This window comes from Lemur catta, chromosome 16, assembly GCF_020740605.2.
Source record: "Lemur catta isolate mLemCat1 chromosome 16, mLemCat1.pri, whole genome shotgun sequence".
Taxonomy (NCBI): Eukaryota; Metazoa; Chordata; class Mammalia; order Primates; family Lemuridae; genus Lemur; species Lemur catta.
Genome location: NC_059143.1, coordinates 26,801,794 through 26,828,779, shown reverse-complemented (window position 1 = coordinate 26,828,779; position 26,986 = coordinate 26,801,794). Strand labels below are relative to the sequence as shown.

General features: G+C 46.3%; 1 protein-coding gene across 13 annotated transcripts in view; it reads right to left on the bottom strand.

Moving 5' to 3' along the window:
* The window catches only part of FHOD3 (formin homology 2 domain containing 3), a 423,570-nt gene that overhangs the window by 28,166 nt on the left and 368,418 nt on the right, over positions 1-26,986 (bottom strand). For all 13 annotated transcript variants that reach the window (XM_045527658.1, XM_045527665.1, XM_045527667.1 and 10 more), the window contains 4 exons: positions 21,048-21,916; positions 9,394-9,552; positions 1,992-2,174; positions 307-426 (listed from right to left, as the gene is read on the bottom strand). In XM_045527658.1, coding sequence (XP_045383614.1) covers positions 307-426; positions 1,992-2,174; positions 9,394-9,552; positions 21,048-21,916 — 1,331 coding nt within the window. The remainder of the gene's footprint in view (positions 1-306; positions 427-1,991; positions 2,175-9,393; positions 9,553-21,047; positions 21,917-26,986) is intronic.

The window sequence follows — 26,986 nt, the reverse complement described above, 5'->3', positions numbered from 1 at the left end:
TCTTCAATGTCAATTTTGAGAGTAGCCACACTTCATAAGGAACAGTGTGCTTATTTTTCTAAGTTTCTTATTTAAAGCAAGATTCAGGTACAAATAAATAGACTCTAATTAGTACTGGTTATCCAGCTATAAAAAAAATAGGCTCTGATATTTTAAGAACAAAATTCGTTCTAGATTTTCCGTGAGAAGGTACGATAGTTATTCTAACTGTGTCTGGGGGGACCTGAGGTACAGCCTCCCTCAGCCAATGCCCTCAAGGATTTCGTGACAAGGGAGGCAGGGGGATGAGGGACAGGGAAGACTTACATTCGTTCCATTTAGAAAGTTCCCAATGGCTAAGAGGGTGGACAGGATAAAGCCCAAGGTTTTATTGTTCTCCAACTGGTCTATTCCTTCCTTCAGATCCAAAAGTGGTTCTGCCACTTCCTTTCAATTAAAAGAAAACAGAAGATGATAAAGAACCTACAATTTGGCTTTACTTTGTTTTTATTCTTTCTATAAGGGATAACGGGGGGGGGGGGGGTTCTTCCAACACAAGGTGGTCCCACGTGAGGCGCACAGGCTCGTAGGTATGGAAAAGTGCGACAGGACAGTCTCTACTCCCCAAAGTCTTCTCAGTGGAGACCAAACGGTGGCGCTTGTGCTGGGGTGACAAACGCTCTGTCCTCCCCTGTTCCTGCCATCATCTAAGTCCAAGCAGGACCCTCAGGGCACACCACCCCCCACGCTCCCTCCTGACCACCGCTGACGTCTGTGGCACACTTTTCTTTAACGTCTAGAACACAGTCTTCTCTTTGCCTTTCCTCCTTCCAGGCAGACGACAATGGAAACTGTAGCTTCACTGTACCTTGGCCATCCCAGGCCTCCTAACTTCCCCTTAAGGCACTCTGTGGCCGACCACTGCTTAGCCTGGGTTACTCACTAGAAGGCCACTGTCCTCAGTACTCCAGCTGCCTTCCTTACCCCACCCCCTCCAACCTCCAGCCTGTCCTGCATCGTGCCTCCATTTCCCCTCCCTCACCTACTGCCATTCTGTGGTCCCCACTCACATCTTCATTGAGGCTCTCCCCTAACCAACACCCCAAAGCCAGAAGGTCAGCTCAGACGCTACTGCTAGGCTGGCCCTGCCAGTCTCCAACTAAGGCTGACCCAATCATGTGTTTCCAACATGACGTTACCTTACCTGCTACAGAGTCACCTGAGTGTGTTCACTGAGCTTGCAACCCAGTCACGGCATTTGCCTCAGCAGTCCTGGGTGTCTTCATCCCTGCCTGACCCCCTCATGAATTTAAATACAGTAGCTCCCTCCTGAAGCACCCCCAAACCCACCACCACCTATCTGGCCCTCAGTACAGGACCTTGCTACTTCCTTTGCCAGAAAACGGAGACCACACGGCCTCTCTGAGAACTTAGAATTGAGAATCTATCTCCTCTCAACTAAGCTCCCCTGCAGTTCACCTTCCACCTCTCCCTTTTCCTCACCTCTTCTTTCTGTTCAGCCTGCAAAGGTACTGCCACTGCCCCTGTCCAGAGAGAAGCCTGCATGTGCATCCTGCTGAACAGGAATGTCCCCCAGCCTTCCCCCGTCAAGGTCCTTTTCCTTCTGTTCTCTCAACCTGTTGGAATCTGCTTCAGCTTCCTACTGAGGACATTCTCCCCAAGGCCCCAAAGACCTGTAACTGCCATAGTCAATGGCAGTCGAGGTGATTATCTTCAGGTAGAAGGATTACAGGAAATTTTCTATATAGCACATGTCTGTATTTTCCAAATTTCCTACAGTGAGAATATAGGGTTTGAAAAAAGAGTAATTTGTTTAACTCAGTCTGGTGCCCACGGTGCAGTATCTGAGGCTGGGGCCAGCAGACACCATCAACTCCCTCTCCACATCCTGTGTCAAGAGTGGTATTTCACTACCTTAATAGTCACCAATACAAACTGCCTTTCTCGACCCCGGGTATTGGGATGGGCTGCCTCTCCTACGAGGCGCCTACCTTCTCTGTGGTTTCGTAATCCATTTTGAACGCCCAGAGGTGGAGCCGAGCAGAGAGCTCGCTGATGGAGGACAGCGTGAGGAGGAACTGCTCTGCGCTGCCCAGGGGCACTTCCGGGTTGGCCAGCTGCGCTTCCTGGATTTTCTGCTTCTCCTCTTCGGTGGGAATCATGGTTAGAATTTTCTGGAAAGATGGGATGATACAGTATATTCTTTCTTAGCAATGGACCCTCCCCCGCCACCTCTTCGATGTTTTCACACTCATATGATAACTTTCCAGTTAGGTAGCAGAGATATTCTGCTGTTAGTGGGTTTTTTCTTTTTATTATATACAGGTGGTAAATTATAAACCAAATATACTTTAAGCAACTGGCCCGAAATTTTCTGGATCTTTCATATGAAGGACATTCTAGGCAAGAAAGGGGGATGGTGGGTGAGAGAAAGGTGAAAGATAGAAGATGAGAGAACTCTCTGTTCCCTAGAAACAGAGCAAAGCTGGTCAAGAATATATGCTTTGGAGCCCTTCTCCTGGATTCATTTAAGAGCTTACAAAAATGAATCATTTTCAAAGAACACAGATTGACTTTTGTTCATATGACATAATATAATTTTAATTGTACTAATTCTAAAATTTACATAGAAATGATAATACTTTAAATAATATTCAACTCAAGTCTGACTGTGGAAAAAATGATGACGTTATGCATATAGGGCAATACCCACCTGCTAAAGACATGAGCACACCTTTTTACTTGTATTTGCTTCTGGTAAAAATAAATTGTGGAAGGCAGAGAAGGCACAAAGCCATCAGAATGATTGTGATTCTTGTGTGTTCAAATTCCTTGGTGATTACGTTTTTTAAAAAAGGTAAAAATCCCCCTGTCTACTCTTACCATTACTATTTAACATCGTGTGTGGAACAACTAGCCGGGCACATAACAGAAATGAAAGACATACAGATTGGAAAGAAAAACTACTCAACTGAAACCTTCCCACATACATAAACCCAAGATGTAGCACAGATCTAAAAGTAAAGTGTTAACACTATAAAACTTTTAGAAGAAAACACAGGAGGAAATCTTTGTGATCCACGTTAGGCAAAAAGTTCTTAGACGTGATATCAAAAAAGAATGGGTTGATAAACTGAACTTTATCCATACTAAACCCTTTTGCTCTGTGAAAGACACTGTTAAGAGAATAAAAAGGCAAGCTACGGTCCCACAGATAGTTAAACACAGAGTTACCGCATGACCCAGCAATTCCGCTCCTGGGTATTTACCCTAGAAAAATGAAAAGGTATCTTCACACAAAAACTTGTACATAAATATTTATAGTAGCTTTATTCATAATTGCCAAAAACCGGACCAAGCTAAATATTCTTCAGTGGTGAAGAGAAAAACTACAGTCCATTCCTACAATGGACTAATACTCAGCAATAAAAAGGAAGAAACTATAGATATGTACAATGACTTGAATGAATCTCAAAGGCATCACACTGAGTGCAAGAGACCAGTCTCAAAGAGGTCACATGCCATCCACGTGACATCCTCAAATAGGCCAAACCACAATGATGGAGAATACATCAGTGGTTGCCAGGGGCTAGAGGTGGGTTGAGGATGCAACTACAAAAGGGCAGCACAAGAGTTTTTGGGGGGGAGATGGGACTGTTTTAAATCCTGATTGCAGTGGTCATTGCGTGAATTTAGGTATGCTTTAAAACTCATAGAACTTTATACCAGAAAAAGTCCAACGCACTCTATATTAGTTCAAAAAACAAACAACAAAATAAGAAATTGTACCCCTGATGCCAGTCAGCAAATATGCAGATGTTTACACAATTGTGCCTCAGGATGTATCTGGCTGGGGAAGTATTAAGTCCTGGATTTGATAAAGGTGTTAATAGACAGGGCTGTTTGCTTAGTGGTGTGTCAGAAGCCAGAGATGCAAAACTGCATTAAAGATGTGTATTCAGGCTGCAGTCAGAGTGAGGAGGCAGAAGGTGAGTCCTGGGTGACCCTGAGACACCTCCCTTTTCAACTTTTCCCCCACCAGTGCTGAGGCTATGGGGGTAGCATCCGAGCATCTGGGGAGACATTTGGCAACAGTGCTCCTTGTGTGCCCACTACCTGGCTCATGCCCCACCTGTTCACACGGATGGAATTAAAAAAATAACCAAAACAATTCAAGCAGATGTAGCTTCTTTAAAAGCATGCATGATTTGAACTCAACTAGTTTTCAAAATAAAAGCTGAAATTTGTATTTTAATTTCCTTAATGCTTAAATTGCTTTGGGCATGACAAAAATTCCAAGACAAAAAACTGTCAACACTTTGTACAACCTTCAGAAGGCATTTTCTCATGATGATTTTTGTGCTTTGTTCCTTTGAGAAAGTAATTGAATACTTTTCGTTTTGTTTTTCACTTCTCCGACTAATTTAAACCATTTCTTCACTGTTGAAGATTTACGAGGTTTCCACCTGCCAGTTTATTTTTTTACACATCACCGACAATAAAAATAGCTGTAAGACAGTGGAATGGCAGGTCAAAGCCCCTCCTGTGAGCTGACAGCCCTTGTTTTCCATGAGCAGATGACAGTGGATTGAGTATGAGGTGGGATGTTGAACTTGATTTTCTATTAAGTCAGTAGATTTATTGGTGATTTTATGCTCGTTTGGTTTCACAGGAAAACAAACATCAAAGACCAGTATGTGATAACTTCAGTGCTTTTAGTTTTCTCCCAGTGTCCCTCCAGTACTGCTCTAAATGCACTTGCTTTTGCATCTGAAAGCTGTGCATTTCAGAGAAAAATGCAGAAATCTCTTTTTTTATGGACCCCAATACCACTGGATTTGTCCATTTCATTCATCTGCAGATGTGACCATAACAAATGATTATTTCATATTTTGCTTTCTGAGTTTTGAACAGAACTGTGACTACAACTTTGGATAAGAATCTGCCACAAGGATTTTGGTGCTAACAGCAGAAAAAAGCTGGAGCCCTGAGAGCTCAGCCTGGTTTGTACACAACTTGCATATTCTCATGAGAAAATGGCTTTCCACCCCCGTACTTATTTTCATGTAGCAACTCATCTTTTTAAAACATCTTGATAGTATCATCATTCTTATGACTGCTCATTGAGGCACGCTGGGGCTGAAATTATTGTATCAAACTTACAGATGAAATGATTTGCCTGTAGCTAGGCTGGATCCACCAAGGCAGAGCTAGAGAACACCCCGGGGCTATTCCTAGCACCAGCTCCACAGTTCATGGGGATTCAACCAGAAATGCAAAGTTAACAGAGCAGCTAAGGCGCCCAAGTCGTCAGGATATCTGGGTTCCTGCTGAGCAAACTGCGACTCCCCATGGCCAGGCGTATCTGTGTGTATCCAGCACCCAGTTGGGCACCTGCAGACAGACACTGGTGCAGCATAAACTACTTTATTTTTTATTGTACTTTTTATTTTTTGAGACAGAGTCTCATTCTGTTGCCCAGGCTAGAGTACCGTGGTGTCAGCCTAGCTCACAGCAACCTCAAACTCCTGAGCTCAAGTGATCCTTCTGCCTCGGCCTCCCGAGTAGCTGGGACTACAGGCATGTACCACCATGCCTGACTAATGTTTTCTATATATTTTAGTCGTCCAGATAATTTCTTTCTATTTTTAGTAGAGACAGGGTCTTGCTCTTTCTCAGGCTGGTCTCGAACTCCTGAGCTCAAGTGATCCTCCCGCCTCGGCCTCCCAGAGTGCTAGGATTACAGGCGTGAGCCACCTCACCCGGCCTATAAACTACTTTAAAAGATGCTATAGCTTTTTTATGTGTGGCCAAAAGAAAACTTATTTCTAGGATGCTGACAGGCCTGGCAACCAGACTGGGCAAAGTTAAATGTTTTTTGGGACCATTCAATTGTGCTACCCTCTGAGTAGACACAGATTTCGTATAAATTATATAGAAAAACAAGAAAGGAAAGAGGGAAATCTTCATACTTCCATCTGTGATAATTTGATGACATTTTACTTGGGGAAAAAATCATTAATGCTACTTAGAGATGGCCCCAAAATGATTTGCTAAAATTTAATATGCTTATGAAAAACAATTTCCTTAATGAAGTTAGGTTTTCATGACACACTCGGATATGTACCATTGGGTTGCTAAGCAAAGCCACAGGATGTCATTTAATACGTCCTAATTATGTTTAGGCACGCAGAGCTTTCAAATGACCCCATTAAACTGTGGTGCCATGCAGACGGTTTGGCTACAGGCCCGTTGGGTGCGAGCTGGAAATCTTATTAACGAAGATCTGTAAAAACACAACTACATCTCTTCTCAGTCCTGATTTAATTCTTGAACAACCCTAGAGAACAAACTCTGGATGCCAGCTTGGCACATGGATCTAGATCACCTCTGCCCCTTAGGTCCCTGATCAGTGGCCAGAGATAGGTGTGACGGACAGTGCCCTGGATCCACTGTTGTCGTCTCAGCTGTGCCTGGGAACTGCTGAGGGACACACATAGTCTCTGGATTCACAAAGGCCTTTAGATCAGGGGTTGTCAACCAGGGGACAAGTGACAATGTCTGGAGACATTTTTGGCTGTTGGGGGAGGGTAGATGTGCTTGGGACAGCCTTCCACGACAAAGCACTGTCTGACCCAAAACGCCAACAGCACCGAGGTTGAGAAACCCGCTTTAGATGAAAACTTAAAAAAAGGTTGTAACTCCAAGTGTTGTTGCAACTCACTGAATTTATATGAATTTACTAAGGACTCATAACAAAATCTCAGGAAGCGGTTGCCAGTGTTCCCTGTGGCTGTGTCTTCTCCTTTGAAATTGCTCCCGGGTGGCAACCCGCAGGCGGCACAGTGGAGGACCGCGTGGCCTCGTGCATGCCTTTCCCACTTCCTTCAGGACCCTCTTCTTCCCCAGGGCCTGCAGCGCCCCTCCCAGGCCAGCCGTCCTCCAAACCGCAGCCGGCACGCTAGGCTGAGGCTCCTGTCTCAGCTTGGCTGCTCACTGGCCTGGGAGCTTGGGCACAGGCTAACGTCGGGACTCCCTTTCTTCACCTTTAAGATGAGTAGCATAGTAGTGTGTACCTAATAAGCTTTGGTAAGAATCTGTGCAGAGAAAAACACCCATGCAAGTCAGACTGGTGCTGTGCTGCTACTCCCATCCCCATCAGCTGCTGTCAGCGTTCCTTCCTAGATCAAAAGGGTGCTCGACTGCAAGCCCGTCAGACAGGGAAACAGAGTAATTTAGTTCATTCTACAATCTGACTCTTTCCCCACCTAGGGAGAGCTGTATTTCAGGAAAGAACAAAGGCAAAACCCAAAGGAATCAATCTCTCCTGATAGACTTTCAAGTTCTCATGACAAGGAGGGGGAATATTTTAAAGGGGGAAGTCGTCATTTTTTCCTTTAATCAAGCTGGCTCTGGCTATCTTTGAAGCCTCTCTCGGTAGGAATCTGAAGCTCCTGCGGTCTCTAAAGGACCTTGTTATGGAAATAGGGTGGCCCAAGGGTGCTGCCTGGGCCTACCGCCCAGTTTCTCCTGCATGAAAGACACTTTGCACTTGGTTCACCCAGGGACAGGCCACTGCCCTTCTCCTGCTTTGCTGCTCTCGGGCCACCGCCCCAGTCTAGCAGCTGCCTCAGTGTCTCCCTTTGTATCTACCTGCTGTCACCCACTCACTCCTTTATGTCTCCGACTCATCTGCCATGTGCACTCACTCCCCAGCCGCCCACCTGGCTGTGCTGACCTGCTTGGCTGCCTGGCCTGACTCCAGGGCGCAGGGCACAACTTCCTCTCCAGGCAGGGAGGAAATGCATTTCTCTTACTGTACCTGGTTCCCGGAACAGGGTGAATGTGTTTATCAGAGTAGATAGAGCTGTTTGGGCTTTGTTTCAGTTTCCTAGGGTTACTTCATTATGATAAAATAATAAAAACTTTGTGACTGAACCTATAGAAACTTATTTGCTCATAGTTCTAGAAGCCCAAAATCAAGGTATAGGTAGGGCCACACTCCCTCTGAATGCTCTAGGGGATGATTCTTGCCTCTTCCTATCTCCTGGTGCCTTCATTGTCACATGGCATCTTGTTCCGTGTGTCCTGTGTTTTCAAATGGCATTTCCCTCTCTGAGTCTGCGTCCAAACTCCCCTCCTTCTTTCGAGGACACGAGTCATTAGATGTAGGGCCCACCCAAGTCCAGTATGACCTCATCTTGATTACATTTACAAGACCCTATTTCCAAATGAGGTCACATTCTGGGAGGGCATGAATTTTGGGGGTGTGCTACTCAATATAGTACAGGCCTCTAGGGATAGTTTTTCTGTAGCAGCCCCTTCTTTCCAAAGCACAAAGGTACACCTGGCATCTGGGTTCAAACCCCTCTGTGCACTGTGTGCCCACCTCTCCCTCCTGCACCCAGGGCTGCGGGCGAGTCTGTCACCATGGCCTGGTCCTTCCCTTATTTCAGATTTTCCATCAAAGACTCACTCTCCTTCTCTGCAGTCAGGTGCCACTGGTTCCCTCCATGTCCAAGTCTCTCAAATAAAATTATGTATGAATGGACCCCAGTCGTGGAGAGGCTTTAAAGGAACCCAAGGCTCCCTGCCAATAGGAGGGTGGGTTAGGTGTCACTCAATGCCACAAAGCAGTGTCCCCAGATCCCCCCCTCTGACCCAGTGGGCCCCTAGAGTATATCACCCTTCCATAGGAATCTGTGGACTGGGCCACTGGCTCTGCTCACTCATTCTTTTTTATCATTACAGTAAGAGATTTAAACCTGCTACAAAAACTTCACCAACCCATGGCAAAGGGAGAGCACAGCCTGGTAGGAGAACACATACCCTGGCACAGCAGGTGAACCATGACTCCAGCGGGGCCACCTACGAGCCACGTGGTCACAGCCGCATCACCCTATCTCTCTCCACTTCGGACATTCAGATCAACAAATACTAAAGCCTCAGTTGGCTTGAGTTCTCCAGTTTATCAAATGGAACACATTGCCACATGCCCTAATAGGTGCCAAGAGAGAAACAAAGTCCCTTTGCAGAAGTGAGATGTATTGAAAAACTTATTTTTGAAAGTGTTTGTTAAACATATTTGGTTTGAGATGGCATGAAAGACAACCCCGGCAGCCTCCTAACAAGGTTATAACAGGCTCCTTCCATTTTGAGGTAGGCACAGTGTGGTGGTCAGTAAGTGAACCGGACAACAAGAACCTCAGAACTTCATAGGCATAATGAGGCTTCCCCCAACCCCCACAAAAGTTAAGGAAAACATTAGAATTATTAACGTTATTGAGAGTCTAGTTGAAGACACAGTGGATGTCCTGGAATTTGGACATAGGAATGCTTTACCCATACAACGTGTTATAAAATACAAACAATGCTTGACAGAGCTCCTCTTACCTCAATTCCTTCTTTGTTTAAGGCATATTCATCAAAATTCAGAATGGCTATCTTAATCGTCCTCGGAGGGGGCAGCACAGTCAGACCGATATTGATGGCGTTGCTCCTCTTGGAGTCCAGAACGATGATCTCTTGCCTTTTTCCATCTGCAGCAGTTTTCTTGGTGATAAAACAAGGAGAATTCAAGATTAGTTGCATCATCTTGGGTCCTTTCTGTGTTTCAGTACTAAAAGCAAACTCACTACTCATTTGGAGACGAGAACCAGTGGCCCCAGTTCAGCTCAGAGAAAGACTGGCTATCGCTCAGCACAGAAGAACGCGAGCAGGGATTTGCTCTGAGAAACCGCCAAGCTTGGGTCAGCAATGGAACTTCAGAGTCAGACACAAAATAAAACTGATTTTCCTTCAACTGGGAAAAATGTGATATTTTGCGAAAAAAAAAAAAAAAAAAAAAACCAGTTTTTTTCCACAGAAGCAGTGAAAACTAAACCAGACTTTTCAGAGTTCCTTTCCTGTGGGCTCCGATGTGTCAGAATGTGTCTTGGTTGGCTTTAGTACACATGGTGTGTGCCTGGAGAGAGCTGATACACATGCCGAGAAGACAGGACTGACGAGGGGAAGCTGGCATTGCTGGCCAGTCAGGCCCTCCCTGTCTCTGGCCGCATGGTCTCAGAGCACCCCCTCCCAACCATTCAGACATCCCATGCCCCTCATGCCTGGATACCTGCACCTGTCCTGCCACACTTTGACATCTGTGCATCTGCCCACTGGGTGGATGAAGAGGGGCCTTCTGAGAAAGAGGAATGAGAGAGTGTGCACTGGTATAGATGAATAAGGGATGAACAGGCACAGAGGCTGAGGAAGGGGACAGGGGACAAGAGGTGTCCTGGGCCTCACTCATCTCTGCAGCCCCTCTGGCCAGCCCAGGATGAACACATGACTGGAACTCAGTGTGTACTATGAACTGAAATATCCCCCCCTCCTCCTAACGCCTAATGTGATGATATTTGGAGGTGGAGCCTTTGGAGGTACTTAGGATTGGATGAGGTCACAAGGGTGGGGTCCTCATGATGGGATTGGTGTCATTTTAAGAGATCAGAGAGCTAACTCACTCCCCTCTGTCATGTGAGGACATAGCAAGAAGGTGGCCACCTGCAAGCCAAGAAAAGAGCCCTCACCAGGAACCAAATTGGCTGGTACCTTGATCTTAGACTTCCTAGCCCCCAGAGAAATAAATTTGTATTGTTCAAGCCACTGGTCTATGGTACTTTATTATGGCAGCCCTATTGAACTAACAGTGTGTGAAGCGCTGAGGCAACCCTTGTCACCACCCACAGCTGTGACAACAAGACCCCTAGCTTTCCTCTTTAGCTCTCAGAAAGTTAGGGGCAGGTGACAATGGGGGGCAGGTGCCAGGAGACCTGGCTCCGTGAGCTCCCTGCTCTTCCCATGGGGCAAACACATCTGGGAGGATGACTATTGTGACTCATGTCATCTAGAGTGACAAAGACGAATAAGGCACAGTGGCTCTCCAGAAGGAGAAGACACATGCAGCACAGTGATGGGGTGGGCTCACTGTGCAAGGGACCCCAACAGTGGGGTAACTGCAACTCACCTGGTGGTGGGGGGGGATCAGTGTCTGGAAGAGCTGACCCTTGAGCTGGGCCCTAAGGAATGTCTAGGCTCTAGAGAAGATAAGGAGGTAACAAGTGGCTTTGTCTAGGTTGTTGCGAACTGCCATGGATGAGGCTGGAAGTCTGACAGGGCTACATCCCACATGACATCCTGACCCAGCTGACTGCTACTCACCTTCGGGTCTCCAGTGCTGAAATGTCACCCTCTGAAGAGGGAAACCTGGCTGGGCCTGGGAGCAGCTGAGCCATCTAGAGAAGCTGGCCTATTGCAACACTAGGGATGGGGAGGTGTTGAGAAGAACCAGGCTTAGGGCCAACTTAAATCCTCCTGGGCCCTTCCAAACTTAATTGCTAAAATTCTATTTTAGATTCTTAAATATGCATTTGGAAATAAACTCAAATTTATTTTATGAAGAGCAAGCATCCCAAGAAAGCACCCCAGCTGTTTTGGGGTCTGAGGGCCAGGAGGGGAATTACTGTGGGTGGGGTCACTGGATTTGAGCAGTGGGCTCCCAGGGACACGTGGCACACGTGTACCTGCAGGTGCATCCCCACTCTGCAGGGAAAGCTTTCTCTTCTATATAGTTAACCAAATAAACTTATCAGGAGCCTCTGGAAATTCTCAATGTGGCCTTTAAATCTAATTTAAAGTATTATGCTGTGTGTGGCATGCTAAGAAGGAATAAGAAAGGTTTGATGAAATGCTGGGTACAGGCAATGAAGAGGGATGTTACAACGAGCTGGGCGCCTGCTTCTCCAGGCACTGCCGGGCACCCACCCAAAACCCATTCCTTCTTCCCTGCGCACCAACAGGCCCCCAATGTATTTTGGCTGGCAATGTGTCAGTTAAATCAATTACCCCCCTGGACCCTCTGCAGCTAAAGCTGGCCCTGTGACTTGGTTCTGGCTTTTGTTTTCCTGATTAAGAAGCAATAAGCCCAGGGGACCATGCCTTGGGCCCTTCTCCCTTCTCCCTGCCTAGAATGCAGGCATGAGCCACAGCAGCAGGCAGCTCCTGAGTGTCAGCGATGAAGCCACTAGGATGGCAGCAGGGTTTCCCTGGGAATCATTAGCCCTTAACCCCCTATCCACACAGTCCCTGTCATTTGAGGAGCTGGGAAAGGTGGCCATGCAGACCCAGCTGGCCCAAATGGAGCCTTTGTACAGATGAGAAAAAGAGGACACCCTCCCCCCTCCACCACCCCAGGAAACAGCCCCACAGCAAACAGCTTGGGAGAGAAGCACCACTTGGATTTCAGCCCCGTCCCTGGCAGCCAGTGTCCATGTGTAGCAGACCACCTGTACAGACCCGGGTGGTGGCTCTGTGCCTGACACGCCCATTTTCAGTAGAGCTCAATTTACACAATGCACACACCCTTGTAAGTCAGGGAGGAGCGAGCCATTGAGCATCCCGAGATGGTGGGGAGAGCTGTCACCACAGAGGACTCTGCATGTTTGCAGAGCACTTCCACCCACATCGCGAAGGAGAGAGTAAGAATTAAAGTAATAACTGAATGTGAATTATGCAATCTCAGGATTTTAGCAAAAAGGTGTTTTTAAGTGCTGTTCCTCATAATTAAAATAAACCTCCATACGATGCTACTGAACCCTCGAGTGTCTTCTGGTTAGTTCTGCACAAGATGGGGGAGTGCAGAACCCTCTCCAAACCTCTCCATCCCTCCCGCACCAACCTACAGCAGCACAGGCAAGAACCAGCCCAATCTCCCTGTGCCCAGGACACATGTCTGTGTCTAAGGATTAAGCATTCGTCAATTCTGACCCATTTCAATTGTTCTTCTGAGTCAAAGCCCCAGATCACTGTAGTGAACTGCACTAGGTCCTCCACACAGTCATACGACAGAGCTGCTATGGTTCCTCCTTTCCCAAAGCACCCATGCCCGTGCCTCCTGCTCCACTCCCGCCACCTCCTCTGGGCCTGACCACCCAGCACCCAGAGAAGCCCGCCCTGCCTCCTACATCCAGTCTCTTCTCCCCACAACCCCTCCATCCTACTCTTGCTAAAAGTCTTCTACAGACACTTTTCCTTATTGCATTTCTTTGATCAGAAAGCCACAGGGATTGTACATTGTTTGAAATCAGAAAATTAGGAAACTGGTCAATCATGGGAAGGGGATACAAGGCAGAGGTCCTTGTGAAGGTTCGAAAAGGTAAATACTCTGATGGTATCTGCAAGGAGAGGGTGAGATGTGATAGGGCAGAGGTGGGATGGGGTCAGGGAGAGGGGAGGCAGCAACACTGCTAGTGGCAAATCAGAAAGTTGTTTTGCATTTTGATAGGGGACCAGACAGCTCCCCCAAAATACCCAAGAAAATAAAGCCCCAAACCTCTTGAAGTATCTTCTACCTGAAAAAAATGACATCATTTTCTTGAGAGTAATAAAAGATGACTTGGATAAATGAGAAACAGCATGTTCTTAGGAAGTTTCAATACCATATGTATGCCAGTTATTTCGCATCTAATACATCTACTTAAAGTAATCCTATTAAAATTCCAATAAGATCTGTTTTTGCAATTAGGAAAATTCTGAGGTTAATATAAAAAATATATGTACAAAAATTAATATTCTTAAGAAGTAGAGTTATATATCTACCCAATAAACTATAAACTGCATAGCACAGGTACTAGAATAGCTGACATGAAAGAACAGAGTAGAATAACAGAATAGAAAAAGCTCTTACACCATGATCCAGGGCATTCCAACAAAAACACCAAGATTAGTGAACCAGAATCTAGCATAAAAGATCAATTTCTAATACATCCAATCAAGGGCTAATATCCAGAATCTACAAAGAACTCAAACAAATCAGCAAGAAAAAAAACCAAACCACCCCATTAAAAAGTGGGCAAAAGATATGAGAAGTTTTTCAAAAGAAGATAGACAAATGGCCAACAAACACATGAAAAAGTTTTGGTCAATGTCACTAATCATTAGGCAAGTGCAAATTAAAACCATAATGAGATATCACTTTACCCCTGTTAGAATGAATGGCCTTTACTAAAAGTCCAAAAGCAATAGATGCTGGCATGGATTCAGAGAGACAGGAACACTTAGACACTGTTGGTAGGACTACAAATTAGTACAACCCCTATGGAAAACCGTATGGAGATTTCTCAAAGAACTAAAAGTAGACCTACCATTCCATCCAGCAATCCCACTAACTGGGTATCAACTCAAAGGAAAATAAGTCATTTTATTAGAAAGACACCTGCACTCGAATGTTTATAGCAGCACAATTCACAATTGCAAAGATGTGGAATCAACCCAAGTGCCCATCAATTCATGAGTGGATTAATAAAATGTGGCATATGTACACCGTGAAGTACTACTCAGCCATAAAAAACGATGAATTAATGGCTTTTGCAGCCATTTGGATGGAACCAGAGACCATTATCCTAAATGAAATATCCCAAGAATGGAAAAGTAAACACCCACATGTACTTTCTAATAAATTGGAACTAACCGAGGGGCACACATGTGCACAGAGGAAAGTAAAAGTCACTGGAAATCCAGCAGGGGGAGGGAGGCGGAGCAGAAACCTACCTAACGGGTACAGTGAACACTATTCAGGTGATGGGCACACTTACAGCCCTGATGCAACAAAAACATTTGTACCCTCTTAAGATTTTGAAATTTTAAAAAAAGTAACTTTAAGTTAAACAAACCAATATGGTGAGTGAATATCATGACAGACTGGACTGACTGTCACGTTCCTTCTTAGTTAGAGCAAAGGGCAAGAGAAAGCAGGAACACAGGCTTGTGTGGGAGCATGGTGGGAGTGCACCGCACCCCAGGAGCCCCCTTGCTGCCTGAGTACGTCTCCACTGCTGACTGGAATCTCAAGATACCATCAGTGACGGTCCATGATGCCAAACCCTGTGCAGACGCAGACGAGGCTGGGAAACAAGCTCAGTCCTCCTTAGTCTCTTCCCATATTTATTTATTGTCTCTCTTTGATACATATCCCACATCCTTAAACAGGCATTTCCTGAGCACCTGTTAGGTGCCTAGTACTCCAGCGGGAATATTTCCATGGCGACTAACGCAAAGCACACACCTATTGGGAGCCGGGATGCCTCCGACACGGTGGTCAGCTCTGGAGCAATGGGAAGGTAGCGTTCCTGTCTTTGATTAAAGGTCAATCAGCCAAAGCTCTGCCCTCTTCCTCAGCAAGTTCCAAGAACTGTCAAGGAGGAAGGGACGCTGGAAGGACGTGCCTGTGGGCCCAGGCTCCAGGGACAGGGTGCTAGACCAGGGCTGGCTGGATGTGAAAACAGGAGCAGCCACCTCTGTGCAGGTCAGCAGAAGGGTGGCTAGGGCAGCGTGGGGGCAGCCACTGCGGGCTCTCTCTGAACATGCTGCTTTCCCAGATATGCCCAGGAGCGGTCAAGGGAAAAGAGGAACCTGATTCCTGGTTCCAGAAAGCCTAGTTAAGCTGAGCTCTTATAGCAGGGCTCCTCCTCTGAAGCTCCAACTATGGGGAGCCTCCAACATGCCCAGGGCAGCCCTTCCCCGCCAGAGGAAAGATGTCTCTGGAGCGATGCCTCAGGCCTGAATGCCATGTAGGGCTTGTTTCTGACTTGGCCGAGAACACTGCAGGGAGAGGGGCAGGGCTGTGGACAGCCAAGTTGGGTGAGAGACAGAAGCTCTGTGGAAAGAGAAGCTGTCCAGGCCAGCAGGGGACCCTGCAGGGGGAAGGGGCAGGAAGGAGGTCATTAAGGCAATTCAGCTCCTTTCTCCCCAGTTGTCCAAGAGGGGTGAGGGTCCAGCTTCCAGGAAGAGAGATGTGAGCCCCTCTAGGAAGAGGCTTCAAATAGCAGTTGAGGCCAAAAGAGGTACAGGATTTCTGAGAAGCACAGAGGGGGTAGCCGACTTTGGCAGCAACTGCCAAGGCTTCGGGGAAGGGCTGCAACTGTTCCCTGTAGCCTCACGGTTACCTGGTGGTCGGCCACCTGGTTGGGGGTCTGCTCTCTAGAACCAGCAGCTCCACAAGGTAGGGCCCTGCAAATTCAGCCACTCCAAGGGGCAGAAAACCACATATGATAATAGGAATAGTTTCCAGAACAGCTAACCCAGAAACTTAGATTCAGCTGGAAACAAGCAGTGCAGAGCCACACGTCGGCCCAGGTGGGCCCCGGGCACAGCCTCAGTCCCTGATGCAGAAGTGGAGGATGAAATACTCACAGGGAGGAGATATTCAAGGTAGGTTTTCGGATAGAACAAATGATTGTCTCCAGGGACGAGTACATTGGAGTCTGCAAGTGAAGACTCAGACCTGCTTCTGAATGGTCACTGGGGTGGGGTGACCAGCACGCAAGAGCGGCTGACTATGGAACTTAACTGCCCAGGGAAAGGAAAAGACCTTCACTCGCTCTCACAGTCATTCAGTTTTGGAAAAGAGAAGGGTGAGGATTCAGGTGCAGTGAGGAGAGGGTGGGAAGGAAAATTTGCATAGTAAACAATAGTCATTATGCTTAACGTTTCCTGAAATGCTGCAACACAGGATCACCCCACTGCATATTTAAAGAGTAATTTTACTAGAAATAGCGGATGTAGTATTTAAGAAGTGAATATTCAACACACAGAACTTGTCACCGCAGAAGGCGCTGTGACTGAAAATAGAAATGGGGCTAAGGACGTGATTTATTAAGACAACTCCGGGAGGACTGGAGAACAGCACGCGGTTTGAGCGCTTCCATGAAAGGCCACCGACCCCTGCAAACGCTTCTCAGCATCACTGTCAGACACCCTGGGTCTGGCTCAGCGAGGGCAGAAGTTCTAGAAATGGTAAACCATTCCTCCTCCCTCCCTGCTCACTGCCAAAGGAGTGACGCCACGGGATATTTTCAAAACTGTCTGTTGAGAACGTGACAGTTACAAGGATGCAACGATACAGAAGTCCCAAAGATGTGACAGCTATGGAATTTTCTTAAAGTCTTGAAACAAGAGAGATGGGGAGATACATAGCAAAGCATTAAAGGTCAAAAACCGAAAAAAAAAAAAAAAAAAAAAAGTCTAAATAAAAGCTGAAAATCTTTAGTCAGGAATAAAATTGCTTGCCAGAATAGATTTGCCTTATTGTTAAGGAAAAAGTATCAATTTCCTGTATTTGCCCTTTGAGTCACCTACAGCAGAGGCCAGCTGTTAAACTGACTTCCTCTGTTAATTTAGTTTTATCTATTACCCTAATGCGGAGACCTAGGGGAGAGGAAGGGAACGCTCTTAGTAATGATGTTGGCAAAACAGGCACACGCCAGGGCCATCCTGGGCACATGAAGATGTATGATCACCCTACGTAAGTCTCCAGGTTGTGTTTGGAATTTCTAGAGAGAATTCAGTTTCCTGGGGGGAATGTTAAATAACTTACTCCATTATGCCCTGAACTTGAAGTTACGGTATGCAGATTTTTATCTCTTCTCAGGAAAATAAAACCGGCCAGGGAGTGTCAGCATGGAGAATGGTGGCAGGGAATGTAGTGTTCCCTCAGAGTCACATTTTTCACTTGAAATCAGTGTGTCACGAGAGTCCCTGAGGAGCTTTTAAAAATAACCCAGGCCGAGGCTCACCCGCTGACCGATTAAATCATCATCTCCAAATTTTCTTTAAAAGTTGCTGTTATTGGTTTGACAGATTTGGAAACTTCAAGGTAAATAAATAAAGTTAAACAAATTTCTCTGAATCCATTCTGGATCTCTCACCCCAAGAAAAATCTAATGAACCTGAGAGAATAAGACAGCATGAGGCCCCCAAAGGGGAAACTGAGTTCCACTGGTCTGGCTGTCACTTGGGTCCTGCTCCTACGGCAGCAGGAGGGATTTTGTTAACCCTGATCAGGCCAAGGTTAGAAGGGCACTTTCTGGAGCTTCTCAGGATACTGGCAAGCCCATAGAGGGTCCCTCTCTATACCCCCCCAGGGGCCTTCTGCCCTGACTTCTTTCTCTGGGGTCCTTAACTCTCTGCTATGTGATTCACCACATCTTGGACCAGCAGCAGAAACATAACATGAAACTTAGCACAGGATTTTGTCCTCCTCCATAAAGCATAATAAAAATCATCCTATTAAAAAAACTATTAATATATATTTCCTGCTGAGAGAGAAAAATAGATCTACTTCCAGAAACTATTTTGAAAGAAAACCCCAAAGCAGATCTTTTGGTCTTATTTTCATTGATCGGTCACCCCAGCCAGTCTTGGATCTGGCCTCATGAATCTTTGTTTTGGGGTGACTTAGTCACAGCCATGCTTTATCACTCTGCTCTAATGTCAGTTTTCTGATGGAAACTAAAACCAATTCTCTTTGTTTTGCGCTGATTTGTAAAGTCTATTTCATTTTATTTTTGTTGCGCTCTGTTGTGTTCAATAAAAAAAAAATTTCTATGAGCCAGAATTTGGAAGTGGCTGTTCACACTGCATTTTATGCAAATCACACCTGAGGATTAGAAACAGAAGGCAAACTGGTGATACCTGTATTGGTAACACATACAAGATGCATTCAACCATCCAGGGTGATGTGTTTTAATCCTAATTTGCATTCTTACCTTTTGTAACAGTTTGTAAATTAGCTCCTGGTCACACTTCCTATCTCAAAACACAAAGGTAGGGACCCCTGGGTCTGGTAGAACATTCTAAAATCAGTTTGGTAAACTTTTCAATATATTACTTTCTTCTTAAGCTCCCATTTTATAAACACTAGGCAAACGTTTGTCCCTTAGAGAGGCAACAAAGTATGCTAAGGGGTCATTACGGGCTTCAGGCAAGAATGGAATTTGGGTTACTGAGAGGGCAGAGCTGGAATCTTATCACCAAACAGACCACAGTGGGACCAAGAGAAGGAGAGAGGTAGGTGAGCCAATCATTTTAGATCTTCTCTGGGCAACTTTTAATCCTGCCATTTCTTTTGTAAAAATGAAGTTAGAGGTGCCTTTACCACTGCACTCCATTTTATTCCTCCCACCCCGAGTCAAGGGGCAGCCTCTCCCCAGCAACCTCCAAGGGTGACAAGCTACCTCAAGCCTAGAGGCACAGCCAGCCGATGGGCACCCGCGCAAAGCGGGAAGAGGAGGAGACCGGCCAAGTAGGTCAGTGGGTTAGAGGGCAGTGTCAGCCTGTCAGGTTGTGGGTAGCTCCTGGCAACCACAGACTGTTGTCTTAATCCCGGCACCTCCTCCTCAATGCCAGGCTGACCGCAGGAATTAGAAAGGGGCATGGGACAGCTCAGCACCACCTGTCACCATCCTGCAAACTCAGGACGCAGACACACCAAGAGTGGGTGTCTGACATCCCTTTCCTAGGCATTTTCCAGAGGACAAAACTGGGTCTACTTTCACCTGAAGGAAAGGGCTGACTGGGCATTACTGTTTACACTGGATCCTAGCAGTTTGGATTTATAGAAAAGCAAGCTCTAGTTCTGTCCTGAGGGGATCCCTGAGGCTAGAAACATTCAGGGCCTCACTGAGACGGGGCAGAAACAGACACTGGGGTAAACGCCAACCGGCAAAGCACAGCAGGCAGTTTAAGAACCCCAGCACATATCTCTAAAAGAAGTTGATCGATTACACCGCCCCTAACTGGCCTTTCAGCATCACAGAGCAGGCCAGGCACGAACGCTGTCGCCGGGTTCCCTGTCTGAAGGACACTTGTGTTCTGAGGTTGCTGCATATACTTTTTGATTCAGAACTATGCCTGACTGGCAGGTCTGGGAGCCTGACCCCAGCAGCTCACCCAAAAAGATAAGTGGCTGGAGCAACAGAGGGAGAGAAAAGTAATTCACAATAATAAGCTCTTGCATGTTTATTCTAAATTGTGCCTTACAAAGTGCTTTCTCATACCTCCAGTTCTTGAGAACAGAGGATAGCCTCAAATGTGTTTTAAAACTGGAATATGCCCAGAATCTAAGTGGTTTTAAAAAGCCAGTTCTTTAAGAGATGTAAAGCAGACTCTATTCATGCAGTGAGTCATTAGAAATAAAAGCTGTGATCCAGGGCCTTGCAGGTTTTTTTTTTTTTATCATCAGTTTTTGCTAGCCATGACTTAACCTTTGATGCCCCAAAATTTCATGTGCAGTGTTTTCCCACTGATCAAAGTGGATTTAACCTCTCCATTAATACCACAGCCAGCAGTGCCTACAGGATTCCCAAACACTTATGAAAAATACTAAATCTAGATGCATGTGTAATATTTTCAGGATGCTAAATCTGTGGCTATTGGGAAGCATCTGGATAGTTGCAGTATGCTGGCTCAGCCAGGAGATTAGCCACAGAAGTGTCACTTGCATTACTGCCTTTGAGAAAGCACTGGGTGGTTACAGCTGAAGTTCAAACTACTATCAAGCAAAGTCAATGAGGGTTAGATTAAATAAACATATCCACTGTGTTTGGTAAGTCAGCAAGTCCACTTTCCTCTAGCTAACATCAACATCTGTTATTGGAGCTGGGTGTGGTAGCTGACACCTGTAATCCTGGCACTATGGGAGGCTGAGGTGGGAAGATGGCTCGCGAGACCAGTCTGGGCAACAGAGAGAGACCCCATCTCTATAAAAAGTGAAAAAAATTAGCTAGCCATGATGGCATGCACCTGTAGTCCCAGCTACTCGGGAGACTGAGGCAAGAGCATTGCCTGGGCCCGGGAGTGAGAGGTTACAGTAAGCTATGATCATGCCATCGTACTTCAGCCTGTGCTACAGAGGGAGACTGTCTCTAAAAGAAAAAAAAAATCTGCTCTTGGGCTATGCTGACATTCCTTAGCTTTTCCTCAGTATTATCTGGTTCCATCAAATCTCCTTTGCCTAATGTTAGTAAGCTGGTGTCCATGTTAGCTAATAAGGGTCTCTGACTCACGTAGCTTACACTTAGCACAAGGAATACCATATTAAAGATCAGACTTTTACACCAAAGGACTTTTTACCAAATAGCAAAGGCAACACAAAGAGCATTTTATACAAAACACATCTCTTTGGCCCTACCCAACTGCAAATCAAGAAGCATGCTGGAGGCTGGCAGTACCTTTGTGACAGACAGTTCCTTGGATTTAGACTCAAACAGGTGCTCCAGCCTGGACGTGTCCACCTTAATGGGTTCCAGTTTTGACCACAGGAATTCTCTGCAGCGTCGGTTGTTTTTACACGGCCACTCAAAAGGCCGAACTTCATTCCAGAACAGACGGATGGTCTTCTTTTTCTTAGTGAACGTCGGCTGACCCCTGGGTACCTGGGACCACCCTAAGCCCTGAGGAGCGTTGAACACTGGAGGAGGAGGAGCCAATAAATTACCGGGGATGGGCGGGTGAGGCACGCTGTCCAACAGGGGTGGAGGAGGTGGGGGCGGCAGACCCAGGAAGGTGGGCGGGGGTGGGGGAGGTGGCCCGGGGGCCTCCCTGTGACCCAAGTCCACATCCAGGACATCGATGTCGTCCTCCTCTCCCAGGTCGGTGAAATCCATGTCTTGGATTCTGAGTTCCCTCGGGTTGGCCATGAGCTGGTCCCAGATGTAATCAGCCTCTGTCTTCAGCTGTACCGGTGCTGTCTCTGGGACCTTGTCATTGGGCTCAGCATCAGGGGAGACGGACCCTCTCCCCAGGTCCCCACTGTTGAATTTCTCCGCAAATGCTTTCACGCTGCCCCGATTGTCCAAACAGCCCACGTCCACCCTTCTGACGCTCTCATCCTGGGCCTGTGAGTTGGCCTGCAGGGTGGAGACCCTGGTGGCGAGGCTGGTGACCGCCTCTGCCTCCTGCTGGGTCCTTGTGGCCTCGCCGTCCCCCGGGGACTTTCTGTTATGGGCATACAGCATGTCCAGCATGAACCGTTTGCTGGTGAGGATGTCGCCACACTGTCCATTTACACCTGCATCCTGAACGCCTGCGGACCACAGACCTGAAAGCACACGGGAGGGGAAAAAATGAGAAAGTGGCAAGGGGGCCACGCTTCCACAAGAAAACTAACTGGGCAGGAAGTGAGCTTGACACACAGGGATGACTTCTGAAAACACCCTGAAATAAACACACTGAAATAAAGCAATCAAAGCAGAAGGTGGCCCTGGTTGACAAGACACTCTCAACCAAGAAGAGACACTGCTTCACAATCCTAAGGACCCAGGACTCTTCCAGGTATGACACTGCTCCTGGCTCCCATCCGGGCTCGTGGAAGCAGCTTTCCTTACCTTTCCTGCTCACATGGCAGCCGGTCAGGACTCACCCAGCCACAGGGAGCTGAGGGGCCTCTGTCCTGAGTAGACACAGGGAGGCAAGGAGCCACTCCCTGGCCCACGGCAGGCACTGGAGAGAGGCTGTAAGATTACCTGTGCTCCTCTCCCCCATCTGGAATCTGCACTAGGTACAGCTCAAAGTGCCTGGGGACATACACAAACCCTGCTGGTGGTTTTTCTTCAAGTTCACAATTACTGTCTCCAGGGGGCTTAGTGCTGCCCGGCACTCTCAGCCACTCCTGCTAGACAACCTTTCACACCCCGCCTCCCAGCTCATCTCATCCTCAGGGACGGCCTTGCCTCCTAATTCACCAACTTAACAGGCACAGTCAGGAGAGATCTTCCAGAGCCCCCATTCCTCCTCCCCTCCCACCTGCACCCCAGCCCACGGCCTCCCTCCCGTGACCCCTCATAGCAGAGTCACCCATTCCACCTGTGCATTAGGAACCCATTGCAGCAATTCTCTGTCCTGCATCTCCCATGACCTTCCCCACTAGATCCTTCCTTCTGGCATGTAAACATACATGTAATTACCACATAATGGTTTTTAAAATAACCACCTTAAAGCAGCAAAACCTCCCTTGGCCCCACTTGACAGCTCCAGTTCTCACCCGACGTTTCTCCCTTCCTTTAAAGTAAAGCTGCTCACACAAGCTGTTTTGCTCACTGCCTCCAATTTATTTTATTCTCTCTTGGACCCAGCTGAATGGAGCTTTTGCTCCCATCACCCTTCAAAGCTGCTCCTTTCCAGGTGACCAGGGACTTGCACATTGAGCTAGACACAGCCGATCCCTCCCTCCTGCACACACATCCATCCCCAGCTGCCGGGACACGTGCCTGGTTTGCTTCCCTCTTTCTGGCGTCTCCTCCTCAGTCTCCCTTGCTGGTTTCTCCTTATCATTAACCTTACACTGTCCTTGGACCTCAGCCCTTCCATCCACACTCACTCTTCCAGACTTCGCCCTGTCCAGTCTCAGGGCTTTACATACCATCTGCAAAGGTTTCTTCTGTCCCGCCCCTCAGGAAGCTGCGTCTCCTGCAGTCCTCTGCTGTCTCAGCTAAGGCAGCTTCATCCTTCTTGCTGCCAATTGCAAAAACTTCACCGTCATCCTCGACTCCTCCTGTTCCTTTGCCCTCTGCATCCAGCGCAGCAGGGCGTCCTGAAAACTGCACCTTCGTGTCATACCCAGAATCCACCCGCTTTTCTCAGCACGTCTGCCGTCACAGCCCTGGACCAAGCCAGTGTGTGTGCCTGTCTATAGCGCTGCAGGGCAACCCCAGGTGAGCCCCCTGCTTCCACCCTTGCCTTGTGACAGTGAGGGCTTACCCCGACAGCCACGTGATGTTACTAAAATGTCTCTTCAAATCTTTCTGCTCAAAGCCTTCTAATGAGAGGAAAAGCCAATGACATGATATTCACAAGGCCTTTTCTTTCCTCTCCTGCCACCAGCATCCTAGATACATACACATAAACCTCTTTAGCTATGGCAGCTTCTTCCTGTTCCTACAACTCACCAGGCATGATCTGGTTTGGGGGACTCTGCCCCTCCTGGGACAAACTGCACCCAGTTAATCGCACCATTTGCTTTTTGACTTTCCTTTAGATCTTTGCTCAAATCGTCTCAGTGAAATCTTACTTGACCACCTTAATTAAAATTGTGCACCCCTCCCTCCCACACTGTACATCCTCCTTGCCTGCTTGTTTTCCATCAGAGCACTGACTACTCTCTCAACTTCCATGCATTCTACTTCTGTTATTGTCCACCTTTGCCCTATCACTGGAGTGTTTATAACTACTCACTAAATTGCCTTCTTCATGGGATGTAAACTCTATTGAGGAAAGGATTCGGGTTAGTTCTGCTCACTCTTGGACCCCCAACATCTAGAACAATCGAATGAATGAACAAATGCATGGTGAGGAGTGTCATTCCTCTGGGGCTGCTTCGTTGGGGCTGGCAGGGCCGTGTGGTGGGCGCTTTCAGGTGAGCTCCTCCAGATACCCAGGGAGACCCAGGCCACAGAGGTGAGCATGCGGAGCTCCACTCAGCCAAGGGAGAGCCCCCCAATACACCGAGGGTGGACACTGGCTGCCACACAAGGCCCTGCCTTGACCTCAGAGGAGGCATTTACTGGGGGACCATGAGGTCCCCCTGGGGCTCTGTTCCTTCCAACATAGTGTTGTTCTCTGTCCTCTGCTTAACAATGGCCTAACCTGACCAGGGGACCTCAGGTCCCCTCAACACCAAAACAAGGAGCTCTTGTATCCTCTTTTAGGTTTTGCAAACAAAACATACTTAGGAAATAACCACTGTCAAAGAAAGATGAGATGGCACTTAAGGACAAGACCAAAAAATCTGGTTATGGGGTGTTTCCACAACTGGTCAGACCACCCCACGAACTGTGAGATGAGTTTGACACCAGGAGGCCGCAGCAGATGAAGTGGCTGAGCCTTTCTCAACAGACGGCCACATTCTCTCTCCATTTATTGAGAAATGTTAGCATTTTCTTATTTTGGCAAGAGGGAAAAGAGCATAATCAGGTAATATCTTTAAATGTTGGGTTTCTCACTTACACTCTTCATTTATGTCCTCTTTTATCATGTTGTAGTGTCCCTCTTTGTCCTTAGTAATTTCCTTTGCTTGGTACTTTATCTGATATTAATATAGCCACTCCTGCTTTTCTTGGATTAATGATTGCATCATTTATCTTTTCCCAACTTCTAACTTACAATCTACCCATGTCATTATGTTTGAAAAGAGTTTTGTACAGACAGCAAATAACTGGGTCATGTTTTTTTTTTTTTTTTTTTGTCCACTCTGCCAATCTCCATCTTGTAATTTAAAGTAATTACCGATATGTTAGGACATTAGTCTGCCATTATAATTGTCTTGTTTGTTCCTTTTGTTTCAGTTCCTGTTTCTCCTTTCTTGGTCCTTCTGTGGATTACTTGAACTTTTTTTTTTCTTTTTTACCTTTCATTTATTAAAAAAATATTTTGTTTTCATATAATAGATGCACAAATTTTCAGGAGACATGCAATAATTTAATATATTCATATCATTTATAAAAATCAAATCAGTGTAATTGGGACATATATCACCTTATATATTGTCTTTTCTTTACACTAAACACATTTGATTTATTCTCTTCTAGCTATTTTCAAATATATTAATACAATAGATTATCATAAGCCCTTGTCAACCTATGGATCTATAACTAGATTCCTTCTAGCAAACTGTATATTTGCAACCATTAATCAATCTACCTGAATCCCCCTTGAACATTTTTTAGAATTTAATTTTGATTTACTTACAGTGTCTTAAAGTACCTTGCTTCATATAGTTTTCTTAGTTGTGGCTCTAGGTATTAAACACACTAACTTATCATAGTCTGACAGTATTGATGTTTCACCACGTCAAGTGAAGTGTGGAAAACTTACTTTCATATAGATCCCTTTAACTTCCCTACTTTTAAAATACAATTAAGTATTTCTTCTACCATGAGCAGTACATCAAATGGTATTACAATTTTTGCTTCCACCATCAAGTATGATTTGAGAAACTCAGGAGAAAAAAGTCTATTTTATTTATCCCTATTTTCATCCGTTCTGTTGTCCTTTCCTTCCTGAAGTTGCAAGCCTTCTGTCCTTTCCTTTCTGTTTGGAGAACTTTCTTTAGCCATTCTTTGAGGGTAGGTCTGCTAGGGACACATTCTCTTAGTTTTTTTTAATCTAAAATGTCTTGCTTTCCCTCCATTCTTAAAAGAGACTTACATTGTATACAGAATTCATGCCCTTGCAGAAAGCTGTGCCCCTTCCTGCTGACCCCCCCTTCCCATGCTATCACGAGCAGGCTGCTGTCATCTGAACTGGTGTTCCCCTATCAGTGACATGTTGTCTCTTTCTTCACTCTTTCAAAGCTTCTTTTTGGTCTTTAGCTTTCAGAAGTTTGATTATTATTTGTCTTGGTGTGGATGTCTTTGCATTTATCCTGTTTGAGGTTTGCTCAGCTTCCTAACTCTGTAAAAGTTTGTACCTTTTGACATATTGGGCAAGCTTTTGGCCATATTTCTTCAAAAATTTTATTCATCACTGCACTTAACTCTTTCTCCTTTCCTCCTCAAACTACAATGAACTGGATGTCATATCTAGTCTTCTAATCCCACAGATCCCTGAGGCTCTGCTCATTTTTCTAGTCTATTTTTTCTCTGTTGTTCAGATTTGGTAATTTCTACTGACCTGTTTTTGAGTTCACCTGGTTTAATCATTTCGTTTGTTGTCTTTAATCTACTATTAAACACATTCAGTATTTTGAGACAGAGTCTCACTTTGTTGCCCGGGCTAGATTGAGTGCCGTGGCATCAGCCTAGCTCACAGCAACCTCAAACTCCTGGGCTTAAGCGATCCTACTGCCTCAGCCTCCCAAGTAGCTGGGACTACAGGCATGCGCCACCATGCCCGGCTAATTTTTTCTATATATATTTTTAGTTGTCCAGATAATTTTTATTTCTATTTTTAGTAGAGGCGAGGTCTCGCTCAGGCTGGTCTCAAACTCCTGACCTCGAGCGATCCACCCGCCCTGGCCTCCCAGGGGGCTAGGATTACAGGCGTGAGCCACCGCGCCCGGCCCCTTTGGTTCTTTTTTGTATCTTCTACTTTTCACTATGATATTTTATTTTTCCCATGTATTTCCTGAGTGTGTGTAACCGCTCATTGAAGCATTATTATGATGGCTGCTTCA